We start from the raw sequence: 13,861 nt of genomic DNA on the forward strand, positions 1-13,861 counted from the left end.
GCCTCCATTTTTTAAAAAGATCATTTATATTATCAGTTTACCCATTTCTCCTTTTTTAAAAAACAAAGAAATAAGAGAGCTACTGCTACTGCTAGGAACCTTTAAAAAGGTTTTCTCTTTACCTTTATTTTTAGTTTTAAGTAAATCACCCTAGAATATTGACTGTGTTGGCAGTAGAATTGTGGGGGAGCTGTACTGTTGCTAATTAGTTTACCAAATGACCGTGAAATCTATATTCTTGATAGTCCGTGAACAGAGGCTGGAAAATAAGATAAATTGGCATGCTCAGATAAAGTACTCTCTCACACCAGTATTTATTAAGGTACTGTTCTGTCACACCAGTGTTTCCACAGATCTCACAGTACTGCCCTACATATGCTCTTAAAGTACATATGTACCACATAAAAAATGAAACATTACCCAGCGCCTTCCTTCGCATCCCTTACTATGAGCCACAAGAACAGTGAAATCTGCCCAGGAGAGCAGCTGTCATTCTCGTGATCACATTCCAGTCCCCATGCTAACAGCCTGTGTATGTGTCTATGCTCCCTTCAGACATGGACAGCCAGACCCGCCACATGGCCCTCAGTAGCCTCTTTATGGAAGTCCTAATGATGATGAACAACGCAAGTATTCCAACAGCAGAGTTCCTTCGAGGCAGTATCCGGACCTGGATTGACCAAAAAGTACATGGACTGGTGGTGCTGCCTCTTTTAACAGCAGCCTGCCAGAGTCTGGCTTCAGTCCGCCATATGGCAGAGACTACGGAGGCCTGCATCACTGCCTATTTCAAAGAAAGTAAGATAATATCATCTCTAACATCTCATTCCATTGGTCTTTTGCAGGATATTAAAGCTGGGTAATTAGGGGGTAGATGCCTTTCTAGATTCTTCCCAATAGGGATTATACCATTGTAAATTTGGTTCTGTAAATGCATATATGTATCTATATGTATCTTTTTTTTTTTTTTGTCCGGTGGTGGGCCTGAACTCTGGGCCTGGGCCTGGGCGCTGTCCCTCAGCTCTTCAGCTCAAGGCTAGCACTCTACCACTTGAGCCACAGCTCTGGCTTTTTTTTTTTTTCCTGCTTATGTGGTGCTGAGGAATCAAACTCAAGGCCTCATGCATGCAAGGCAAGGTCTCTACCACTGAGCCACCTTCCCAGCCTGCATATATGTATCTATATGTCTATCTATCTATCTATCTATCTATCTATCTATCTATCTATCTATCTGTTTCAGGGAGAAAGCTCTAATTTGTTTTATATTAGTTTTAAAACTTTAGATCAACCCTGTTGTGATGGGCAAAGTGAATGCCCGCAAAACAAACTCTGTTAACGCAGAATCTACATAGTAATGATCCACTATGTTTATCTCTCACTTTTGGAGCCATTTTCAGTTAATGGAGTGTTCATAAAAAGCCATTTTATTGTTTCTTACCTACTTTTTCAACTGTTCTAATGGAGTTAACCTGCTCTGTCTCCCACCCTTCATTTTACCTTTCTTATTTCCTACTCATCTTATATACTCTGAAGACAACCTGGTCTGTTTAAGAACTGTTCAGATTGGCCCTTTTTGACTCTGATATTCCAGTAAACATCATGTTGTAGACAGTAGGAGTGAAAGGATATTAGAGTGAGGTTCCAGGTTATGCCTATAACTTGACATCTGTCTTGTCTTGATAATCTACCAATAAACCATATCTACCCATGAAGGTGCTGTGCAAGTCACCATGTGCCCATCCTCACTCCTCATAGTTTGGAACCTGCGTTGTGATGACACTCTGTGTGTGCCCATGCATTGCACCAACATACACACATGTGTCACTTCTGGGGCTTGAACTCAGGGCCTGGGCACTCACTGTCCCTGAGCTTTTTTTATTCAAGGCTAAGTGCTGTACCACTTTAGCCACAGCATTACTTCCAGCCTTTTGATGCTTAATTGGAGATAAGTGTCTCACAGACTTTCCTGGCTGGGCTGGCTTTGAACCATGATCCTCAGATCTCCAATAACTAGGATTACATGAGCCACTGGTGCCCAGCATGATAGCAGTTTCCATTGAGATTGCGATGTATAGAATTATAATAATTTTCCTTATATAAAAGGATGTTCAAGCATACTTAAAATTATATTAAACTTAAGACTCTTAGATGACCACTTCAGGAGATATTGATTATATTTAGTAAGAAAGGTGATATATAAGCACACAGCCTTGAGTTATGGTCTCTTGACCCTCTAGTGATGTCTAGCATGAGGACCTTCAGTCTAAAGCTACAGTACCTTTTTGCTTTTGTAGCCTATAGAACCAATATGAGAAATGTTGGCAGGATGCTAAACTAAAAATATTTGTTAGAGCTGTCATGGACTTGCTATGTCTTCATGTCTTCTCTTGATGTTCTTTTCTTAGGCTCCCTCAATCAAAATTTAGGATGGGGCCCCATTCTGGTGTCCCTTCAAGTTCCCGAGCTCACCATAGAAGAATTTCTGCAGGAGTGCTTAACCCTTGGCAGTTACTTGACTCTTTATGTCTACCTGCTTCAGTGTTTAAATAGTGAACAGACTCTAAGGAATGAAATGAAAGTACTACTCACCCTAAGCAAATGGTTAGAGCAAGTATACCCAAGGTATGTATGCTGGCCTTCAAACTCATACTTGGTTTACTTGGAATTTAGTGTTTAGGATTTAAATAAATATATACTTGAAGAGACAGAACCAAGTGTCACATACAGATGAAACAAGGCTATGACATGGTCAGTGATACTTGTTTTGGAAAGATTCTTTTTTGATGGGTCAGTTTTCTGAGATTTTTTTTTTTGGGGGGGGGGGGGGTCCGGCTGTGGAGCCTGAACTCTGGGCCTGGGCACTGTCCCTCAGCTCTTCAGCTCAAGGCTAGCGCTCTAGCACTTGAGCCACAGCAACCACTTCCAGATTTTTTCTTTTTGCTTATGTGGTGCTGAGGAATCGAACCCAGGGCCTCATGCATGCAAGGCAAGTGCTCTACCACTGAGCCACCTTCCCAGCCCCTGAGATTTTTTTTTATTGTTTAAAACAAGCGTTTTGAGGTATCAAGCTTGCTGGCATGGTGATATACATCTGTAATCCCAGCACTTGGGCTGAAGGAGGAGGATTGTGAGTTCCAGGCCAGCCTGGATGATGTAATGAAACTCTGTCTCAAAACAAACAATATGAGACACTAAGCTTCAGCTTTCTTATGAGTTAAGTAGTGAGAATAAAACCTACTGCCTAGGTTTTTGAGGATAGCGAGAGAATGTAAAAAGCCTGGACACAGTATCTGGGATGTATGAAGTGTTCCATAAATAGTGTCTGTCACAACCCTGTTACTTTATTAACATTAATATGTATTAACACTTAGGCTTAGTTAGCCTAAGTACTAAAGCTCACATTAAATGAGTGGGATAATTTTACTTTATAATTTTAAAATTTTATTTCCTTGGGTGCCTCCCCTAGCTCTGCACAGGAAGAAGCAAAGCTGTTTCTGTGGTGGCACCAAGTCCTGCAGCTGTCCCTGATTCAGACAGACCAGAATGACTCGGTCCTGATCGAGTCTGTCATCCGTATTCTGCTCATGCTGCAGAGTAGACAGAGCCTTGTGGCTGAGGAGAGGCTCAGCTCTGGAATCCTGGGGGCAATCGGGTTGGGCCGAAAGTCACCTTTGTCCAACAGGTGAGGAAACACCTTATGCTACTATTTTCATTGGCCTTAGATGGTTGCACCTGTCACAGGTATAACACTGCATCGGGCCTTTTAAGTTAGGAGGTGGGTTTTCCAGAAATAGGAAGGAGATATATCAGAATCTGGTAACAGCTTTGTATTCTGAAAGACATGATTTAAAAAAAATTATTTTCAAACTTTTCTATTTTTAAACTTAACCAGTACTTTCCAGTAGTTTCGTTTGCTACAGTTTGATGTTGTTACCTCACTGTACTACTAATTTTGATCCGGTGAGGAGGTTCGATTAAAATCCCCCAGGGAGTTGCTTCATTGTGGGCATGTGGTCTCTGTGGCTTGAGTTAGGGGAAATCTGGAACCTGTGAAGAACTCAGTCTAGTGAACTGTTACCTTGTCAAGATGTGTGAAGGTCAGTTGGTAAAAATAAGTGATGAGAGGTCTACATTTTCTGCCTAAAAGTCCCAAAGCGTGAACTTGCTCGTAGCTTCCCATTCTGTCTTGTACTTATAGATGTCATGATTTTCTTTTCTTCTTCCCTTCCTTCATTTCTGCCTCCTACCCTTCACCCTTTTCTCCCTCTTCTTTTCCTTCTTTTTTTCCCTCTTCCCCATCTTCCCTCCCTTTTTTCCCCTCGTGTGTGTGTGTGTGTGTGTGTGTGTGTGTGTGTGTGTGTGTGTGTGTGTGTGTGTGTGTGTGTGTGTGTGTGTGTGTGTGTATGTGTGTGTGTGTGTGTGTTGAGGGGCTAGATTGAACCCAGGGTCTCATACATGCTAAGCATATTACTGTACCACTGAGCTTATACATCTAGCCTATATCATGGTTTTCTTTCATACCCTTGTTGAAGAGAGCTCTCATACTGTTTTGATAGTACTGTTATTGTGGAATAATTCTTTCATTCCAGACCAGTCACTCTTGTGTTTCTGAGTTTAGAGTAAAATTTGGTAGGCCTCTGTAACTTTCATTTCATTTAAATTTGGCTTATATATTCTTTGTTTGAATTGTATTGCTTTTTTTTTTTAGTAAAAGTTGTGATAAAATATATGTAACTTGAACTTATTTTGGTAACCATTTAATCTGCAATTCATTGACATTTAGTACATTCACAGTATTGCTATATGCAGTACTATGTAGTTCTAGAACATTCTCATCACTCCAAGAGGAAGCTATATGTCCTTTAAATAATAACTTCCATGCCCTGGTCCTTCAGTCTCTGGCAACCACTATTTGACTTTACATATTAAGTCCTACTTTGGACATTTCATAAAAATGGAATGTCTTAATTTCTTTCACTTAAAGCTTTCAATGTTCATGTGTGTTGTGTATATGCCAATCCATCATTTCTTTATGTGAGTGAATGACATTCTAGTTTAGGGATCTCTCCCACATTTTGTTTATTCATTTATCAGCTGGGATACATTAGGATTGTTTCCATCTTTTTTGCCACAGTGGATAATAGTGCTATGAACATTCCTGCACAAGTTTTTGTTAGTGTATTTTTTTAGTTCTTTTGGATATGTACCTTGGAGTGGGACTGCTGGATCATGCAGTAATTCTATTTTATTTATTAAGGAAGTACCAAACTTTTCCACAGCGTCTGTACCATTTACATTCCCACCAGCAATATATAAGCATTCTAGTTAGTCCACACTTTTGCCAATACTTCCATACTCACATTATTTGGGTAATAATAGGGAAAAAGATGAACATTGCCTCTTGATCCTATTTTAAGATTTTCCTGAAGATGCTAACTACATAGTAGATTTGGAAATGGATTTATATTATTTTTAATAGGAAATAAGGTGATTAAATTTAAATGCTTTCTTTAACTCTCACTTACCACTTTTACCTCTCTCTAACACCTAAGGTTCCGAGTGGTTGCTCGAGGTATGGCTGCCTTCCTTTCAGTTCAGGTTCCTACAGAAGACCAGATCCGTCTCAAGCCTAGCTCTGAATTACATCTGACTCCCAAAGCTCTGCAGGTCAGTAAAACTAGACTTAGAGTTACAGGTTTGAGTTTTCCAGCACACTTTCCCTAAAATGGGAGGTACTAAGCTATGGCCTTCACACATCTACAGTAGCCCAGTGTTCCCTTTGATTTGTTCTGCCACCTGGGAAATGGTTGTTACATGTGCCCGCTTCAGATTTTGAAGTTTGTTTTTTTGTTGTTGTTGTTGGTCGTGGGGATTGAACTCTGGGCCTGGGCCCTGTCCCTCAGCTCTTCAGCTCAAGGCTAGTGCCCTACCACTTGAGCCACATGCCACTTCCGGCTTTTTTCCATGTATGTGGTGCTGAGGAATAGAACCCTGGGCCTCATACGTGTGAGGCAAGCTTTCTACCACTGAGCCAACTTCCCAGCCCTGAAAATTTTTGTAGGCACTTGCTTAGAGCACCATCATTGTTACAGAAGAGGCAAGGGCAGGACCAAGCTTGCCTACGGCTGAATTACAGTCTGATGAGTTTAACTGTGTACTGACCTGACACAGAAGATGCAGCCTCAGTAGGCATGGTTGGAGTCTAGCTGAGCTTTTCCTTGAACCCAAAGCAACGGTTCCTATTCTGTTAGGCTGAAGGTTGACCACTGTCACTTGATGCCAGAATAACCCCACACCAACAAAATAGTAGATATGACAGAGTGTTCCAAAAATATGGACAGCCACATCCTGGGTAGCAGGCTTGTGTGCAATTGTCCCCAATTCCAAAGACCACTGTTGTGAGTTTTTTGTTTTCTCATGTACTGCCTCTTTTCCTTCTCATCTTCTGTAGTGAAGTAAGAACATTAAAATTGTGGAATCAAAGAATGTTTTCCCTTTATTTCTTCCTCTGAAGAGAGTTGTGGGAACATTTTCTTCTTCTTACAAGTGTTTGTCCCATGGAATCTGGAGGAAGTAGGCCTGTGTGTTTTATGTTGGGTGGCCAATTAGTGACCTTATCATTTACTCCCAGCAGCACTTAGCAGCTGGTTTCTCTAGATTCCCCTCAGGTAATTTACTACGGTATGATTTTATAACCTTGAAACAAATCCAACAGCAAATGTTGCAGGTCTCACCTTAGCAAGGTGTAGCTGGTGCCTTTGGTTTCCCCTTTAGTCTCTGAGAAGAGAGGGAGCAGGTGACTAGTTTGGGAAAATCCTACTGTTAAGGCTTGGGAGAACAAGGACAAGACATTTTCATAGTAAGACCAGGTGGGCCACTGCAGTGGCTCCTGGCAATGAAGGGTCTTGAAATGCCACCTAAAGAGGGAAAGCTGAAAAAGACAGAGAAGCTTGTGTTGTAGCCTTCTTCTGCTTTTGTGAACCAAAGCCTAATTCTGAACTTCTAGTTCCTATTCTGTAGTCTTCTCCCTCCAAGCTCACAGTACTGCTAGATAATGGTGATCTGTGGGACTAAACCTCATGTCCTTCATGTTTTTTAGGCTCTGACTGCTCTTGAATCCATGACACTAAGTAAGCAGTATGTGGAATACCAGGATAAGATATTGCAAGCTGCTCAGTTCATAAAGCATCCTGGCCATTGCTTCCAAGATGGGAAAAGCTTCCTGGCTCTTCTTGTGAACTGTCTGTACCCAGAAGTGCATTATTTGGACAACATACGATAACAACACTGAGGCTCTTGCAAAACTCTGCTGCTGTTTATGTTTACATTAACTGCTGTTGCACAAGTAACTTTGCTTATTTTCACTGCAGAGCTCAGTTCTGCCAAGAAGTAGCTGACTGAGACACAAGTTGGTAGTGTGTGTGTGTGTGTGTGTGTGTGTGTGTGTGTGTGTGTGTGTGTGTGTGTGTGTGTGTGTGTGTGTGTGTGTGTGTGTGTGTGTGTGTGTGTGTGTGTGTGTGTGTGTGTGTGTGTGTGTGTGTGTGTGTTGTTTGTGTTCCTTTCCAGAGACTTTTTAGTTTTTATGTTCATCCACAAGTGAATCTTACTAAGTTCCTCTTGAATTCAGGTCATATAACCTCCAGGTGGAGTTCTTGGTATATCTCCACTTGTCTCCCATTTTAGTTCAATGTCAAGACGTCTGTGCCAGATTTGACTGCTTTGGGAGTCATGCAGAGCCCTCTTTGGGGCTCCATGTATACTTTGAGAATTTATGCACTTCCTAAATGTGGGGAGATAACACATATGCTGTTTCTTTCAGAAGAGAGATAAAAATGTTTAATTAAGCTGGGCATGATGGTGCACACCTATAATCTCAGTGCTCAGAAGGTTGTGACATACAGGCTAATGTGGACCTAGATAGTGAGATCCTGTCTCAAAAAAATCAAACAAACAAAAGTTGAATTAAAATGAGTCACTTAGAAAACATGATCACTTCACAAAAAATTAAAATTAAAATTAAAAAAAAAGAAAACATGATCACTTGATCCTGGTTTTAGTGGACAAACTGATTCTAGTGTCCTCCTAGAAAAGCCTCCTGTTAAATGGGGTGGCAGCCTGTGCTCTGTGAGCCTTGCACGGGTGTGTGGAAGAGCAGACAGGAGTGACTTCCAGCTACCAGTCTTCTGTTGGCTACATTACTTCCTCATCCCTGTCAACCCTGAAGTTACCAGTTTTCTATCAATGCCAGGTTTGCTCCACAAGCCCTACTGTGGAGAGAGGCTGAGGACTCTTCCATTCCTTGCTTGTGTCTTTCCACCACATTTAAACTCAGAAAAAAAACTGGAATTCTGGCCCATGTTAGGAGAATTTCAGAAATTTGGCTTTCTTTCAGAAGCAATGGACCTTGTCACTATTCATAGAACATTCATTCCGAAAGCCTGTCTGCAGTGTTGCCCTGTTGTATTGACATCTTCCTGCTCTTGTGGCTTCCCCTGAGAATCAGCAATTTAGTTCCTGTCAACACATTCATAATTCGCACAGTAGTTCAAAGTGGGTTGTGCTTGTCCACCTTAAGTAAGGTATCTTTGCTTATGGGCTATCTATAGACCAAGAATATCTATGCAGAGATGTCTAAATAGTCACAGCTTTTAGCAAAGATAGGCTATGGTTAACAGAGTACTAATCTCCTTCCACAAGTTCTTTAGGAGTAATTTGCCCCACATTTGGAAGTTTGCCTGCAAATTCTTTATTGGGCAGAACCATTCTCACAGACATCCCTTGGAGTGCTGATAAAGCTGCTCTGTTCAGTGTCTCAGTTGTGAAGGCCACAAAGTATCATCTAGTGGGGACACATCTCAGCTTTCCTTGTTTTTACTTCTCATTTTCAGAATCTGTCATCTTCTCAGGCTATAAATAAGAAAATTTTAGAAGCTGTGGACAATTTGATTGGCTGATTTGGCATTGGTGATTTTATGACAGGACATGTATTGTGTGGTTTTTTCCTTTGAAGATGAAATGTTAATATCCTAGAATGTGAACATTTTGAGTGATAATATGTACATTTAATTAAATATGAAAATTATTAATCTGTTAAATTTTGAAAGTTTATAATATTTATAATTTACCTAGTCTGAAAAATTATAAAAAATAAAATCAGTCTTTGGTGGTAACTGTTATGAATTTGGGTTACAGGGATCTCACACAAACTTGTACAGCATTTCACTTGTGAAGGTTGTAGTTTTTATGCCTGATGTCTCCAGTTTATTTGACGTGATTACTTGATTTTTGGCGATGGTCTTTTACTCTAAATTTCAAGCTTAACATGGACCGATTACCTATCTCTCAAGGATTCCTTTGAGAAACTCTAGACTAAGGGTTGTAAAGATACCAAATTGTCCAGAACATGACACAGAAAAGAAAGAAGGCCGCACACAGGCCAGCCTGTCCATTGTTTGAAAGATAAGGGGGCTTTGCTCCAGAGAGCAAAGGGCCATGGTGTTGGAGACAGGGATAGGTACTTCACCTCCCCATTGGGATCGAGGGGACTAAGGCCTGCTCTGGGCTGCCCTATGTGGAATGCAGAGCATGACATGATCTGGGCTTTACTGCACAGTGGCATCAGCTCAGGAGGGTTCTGATCTTGACAAAAAGTTCCTCTCTGCCTCTCCAGTCATCACTCTCCACCCTATGGAACATGTAGATAACTGCTTTGACCTCCACCTCCCATTCCCTTGCTCCATCACCTAGTAGAATTAGCAGAGCCAGAAAGCTAGAAGGCACAGAGTGCTGAGACAGGTCATCTTGCTGTGTGTGCACACTGTGACAGTGGCAATGGCGCTGGGACACGCTGGCTGTTCTGCCCATCAGTGTGTCAGCTCAGTCACTGTGAGCCTCTACCTCCCCAAGTGGTGCACAAGTTGGTTGAGGCTAGAGGAAATGCAGTGCAGAAAATTCAAACCCTAACCTTCTCCTGTCTCCTGACCCAAAGTTAAGCATGTCCTTGTCTTGTTCAAATGAAGGCAATAACTGTTTTATTGTTTTTTTTTAAATTGAAATTGTTTCTTATGGGACAGGAAGCAAGTGTCTAGAATCATAGACATGTAAAGTCAGCAAGGACTTTTAACACATCTAAAGCCTTCCTTTTCTCTCAGGATCCTTAAGCTTCTCTGCTAGCTAGTTTCCCAAAGTCCAGCCTCGGCTAAGTTCTATCCAAGCTCGTATTGGTGGGCTGGGCCCTGTAGTTCTGGTGTTTTGGTGTGTGTGTGTGTGTGTGTGTGTGTGTGTTGTGCTGGTCCTGGGGCTTGAACTCAGGGCCTGGCCTCTGTCCTTGAGCTTTTTTGATCAAGGCTAGTGTGTTGTCACTTGAGACACAGCTCCACTTCTGGGTTTTTAAGGTGCTTAATTGGAGATGAGTCTCTTGTACTTTCCTGCTCAGGCTGGCTTTGAATCATGATTCTCAGATCTCAGCCTCCTAGAGTAGCTGGGATTAAAGGCATTTACCACCAGTGTCTGGTTGTAGTTCTGTTTTTATATCAAGCCAAGATGCCTCCTGGTGACATTACCTGTTGGTTGTGAATCTGCCAGAAGCATCCAAGATGTGGCGGTTCCCTTGCTTCTTTCTTATCACCTCTTTGACTTTGGCCACCTCTCGCCTTTTAATTCTCTCCACTCAAACACCCCCAAAATTTTCATTAGTCCTCTTCTACTACGATGGCAGCAAGACTATCCTTGGGAAGAGTGCCCATGTCAGACCACATGTTAGTTGGGTCAAGACTAGAGTGAGATGGCTGAGGCCCTCAGACTTGCAGGTGCCAAGAGAATATACTTCCTTGTCTTGTATGCTCTGGGTACACTTTTTAGCTCATCCCACTCTACCTGGTGTTGTCACAGTCATGGGCATGGTGGCACATGCCTGGAATCCCAGCACTTTGGAAGCTGAGACAGGAGGATCCAGTGTATGAGGCCAATCTGAGCTATGTAGTAAGACCCTGATCACAAATAAGTAAATACACAAAGTCCTGGCAGTGCAGTAGACTCCTGCATCCTTAGGTAGCAGCATCTGCCCCAGAGTGGGTACCCTAGAGTGGGGCCACTAAACTAGTGGTAAATTCACATTCCACGCCTGTTTAATACTAGTTGCCAACAAAGACCAGTCTCATCACATACCTCATGGTCTTAACAAGTGTGCACTCTGCACTTGAAGCTTTATTTTGCACCAACTTAGAGCTCATTGTGAGGTAGTAGCTGATCTTCTTTCTGCTCAATTAACTTTGTCTTATTAGGCAAAATGGATCTATTTACATCGTGGTGGTGCTGTGAGTAAAGCTCTTGACTTTTAGCCAGGCAGTAATACTGACTTTGACTTGCTCTTCCAGGATACCTCTGTACCCTCAGCATCCCTCAGCTATCATGAAGCCTGGAAGTAGATCTATTTATGTAGTTTCCTTCATTCTAGACAGTTTCCCTATGTCTGATGAGAATAAGTTAGGAAAAAATTAAACTACTGATTCTATTTTGAGACAATGAAATTGCTAAGGAATATTGTTGCTTACAATACTTAATTTATCAGTGTAATCACTGAACACACAGGTGTGTGTTCACCTCCCTTCCACCCATCGAATGTGACCTTTAAAACACACTTTTATTTTGGTCATGTGCAATATTCACTTCTTACTCATTTTTCTTGCTTGTACAAAGGATGAGTTTTTACATAATGGTGAGAAATAGGAACAGAAAGAAATGAGAATTGGTTAAAGTAAAAGTCTGCAAATAAACTACATTCACCTCTCATCTACTCATGGTGGCCCATCTTGATTGTTTGGGGCAAGTTTGTTTGGCAAGCTGCCTTTAAATCACAGTAAAAAAAAATTTTTTTTTTAATTAGGAAATTTGTAAGGGATAGAAATCTTTATTCCGTGATGTTTCACCACAATGGAAAAGCTAATTTTAAAGGATTTGTAACTTGGAACTTTAAGAACTGGCATGGACAAAAGGCCATCGGAGAAATTAGGAGAACCTCTTAATGTCAAGTCTATAATATGGACTTGAATCTGATAGAAGGGAGGCTTTAAAAGCTGCACAAAGGCTCCCAAGGCAGGAATTGTGGTGGGGTACGAGTGTGTGGGACTCTCGGAAAATAGATTTGTGAGACAGAGCCCCCTGAGTTTGGTCCGGGTCTGCTCTGAAAATCTACTCTCAATGTTAGCGTGCCAAGGAGTGCTTTCTCAGTGTTAATTTTCATGAACATTTCTATGACACACCTTGAATGAGCCAAGGTGTGGTGTGTACATTCCACTTGAGATTAGCTCCAATTTGAGATTCCCTAGGACAGGACCTTCTGGGTGTAGAGTGTCTCTTCCCATCCTTGTCTGGGCTTGGTTTCTTTTTCTAGATGGTTTAAGAGTTGGAAAGTGTTCAGGACCAGAGATGTGTTCCAGGAAGTGGTAGACCTATAGCCTACAAACACATTAGGAAAGTCTAGTCTTAAAAGGACCGAGTAATCTGGGTCACTTCTCTCCTTGACTCCCTGTCTCAGGTAGAGAGTTGGGTATCCAGTCCCAAAGTGCTCAGAGCCTGTTATGTGTCTCTAGTTCTGCCCCACCTGAATCTCTTCAGAGGGGCTACTGTGCTGTTCCTTGGTGTGCTGCTTTCTGTGAAGCCAAGCAGGATGCTGTTTGGTGTGCCAAGGAGCTGCCAGCTGCTCCTAAGCGTGTTTTCATGGCCCATCATTGTCAGAAACAGTGTATTCCCATTCCCAAGAACCCCTGCTGTGTAGTGCAAATGCCTCAGCAAGGACCAGGCCCCTGGGCTCTGGCACAGTGATGTGATCTATGTCAGCCACTCCAGAGAGGGAGTGTGAGACTTCAGCTTGCCTAAAAATCATCCAGTGGCTCTGGTCTGTCGTGGGGCTTGAACTCTGGGCCTGGGCGCTGTCCCTCAGCTCTTCAGCTCAAGGCGAGCGCTCTACCACTTGAGCTACAGCGCCACTTCCGGTTTTCTAGTGGTTTATTGGAGATAGGAGTTTCACGGTCTCTCCTGCCCGGGCCGGCTTTGAACCGCAATCCTCAGATCTCAGCCTCCTGAGTAGCTAGGATTACAGGCGTGAGCCACCAGCGCCAGGCTTGCCCCCTGCTATTATGCTCCAGTAACTTCCAAATGTCTAAACATCATGTTGTATCTGAGCTCCTGGTCTTTCTGTGGACTGTCCCTTTGCTTGCAACACCTTCCTCGCCCCCCTTACCTCCTACACTCCAGTCTCCCCTTGACCTCCCTAATCTGTACAGCCAATGTATACCACCTCAAAACACCCTTTCCAGGAACCTTTCCCAAAATGGGTCCACTTTTACGTGCTCTCACAGCACACAGGCTACCTCTACCAGTGATATGATTTCCCATTTACTGGGTTGCTCCCAGCTTGAGAGCTTCCCGAGAGTCTTGTCATGGAGTCACAGGTACTGTCCCCAAATGTCTCTGGTGGTATCCCAAGTGTCATGTAGGGTGGCACTGCCTGGTCTCTCAGGTAAGCTGGGAATGTGGCTGGGTCTGGTTATCAAATGATAATCACCAGTGGAAGCCCTCTAGAGGTTTGTTTTTTTTTGGGGGGGGGTGGTCCTGGGGCTTGAACTCAGGGCCTGGGCGCTATCCCTGAGACTCTTTGTGCTCATGGCTAGTGATCTACCACTTGAGCCACAGCGGCACTTCCATCTTTTCCTGTGTTTAACTGGAGATAAGAGTCACAAATTTTCCTACTCAGGATGCTTTGAACTGTGATTCACAGATTTCAGCCTCCTGAGTGAGATTACAGGCACTGGCACCCAGCTCTAGAGGATTAAAAAAAAAAAAACTCCACCAGGAACTGTAC

The 13,861-nt window shown here is 42.6% G+C and overlaps 1 protein-coding gene across 3 annotated transcripts in view; it reads left to right on the top strand.

The window, feature by feature from the left end:
* Positions 1-9,164, top strand: part of Epg5 (ectopic P-granules 5 autophagy tethering factor) — a 108,989-nt gene extending 99,825 nt beyond the window's left edge. For all 3 annotated transcript variants that reach the window (XM_070029232.1, XM_070029233.1, XM_070029234.1), the window contains 5 exons: positions 556-798; positions 2,406-2,622; positions 3,467-3,682; positions 5,553-5,667; positions 7,100-9,164. In XM_070029232.1, the coding sequence (XP_069885333.1) occupies positions 556-798; positions 2,406-2,622; positions 3,467-3,682; positions 5,553-5,667; positions 7,100-7,282 (974 nt within the window). In that variant the 3' untranslated portion in view covers positions 7,283-9,164. The remainder of the gene's footprint in view (positions 1-555; positions 799-2,405; positions 2,623-3,466; positions 3,683-5,552; positions 5,668-7,099) is intronic.
* The last annotated feature ends 4,697 nt before the right edge of the window (positions 9,165-13,861 follow it).

This window comes from Dipodomys merriami, unplaced genomic scaffold, assembly GCF_024711535.1.
Source record: "Dipodomys merriami isolate MVZ:Mamm:240054 unplaced genomic scaffold, mDipMer1.0.p SCAF_2, whole genome shotgun sequence".
Classification (NCBI taxonomy): domain Eukaryota; kingdom Metazoa; phylum Chordata; class Mammalia; order Rodentia; family Heteromyidae; genus Dipodomys; species Dipodomys merriami.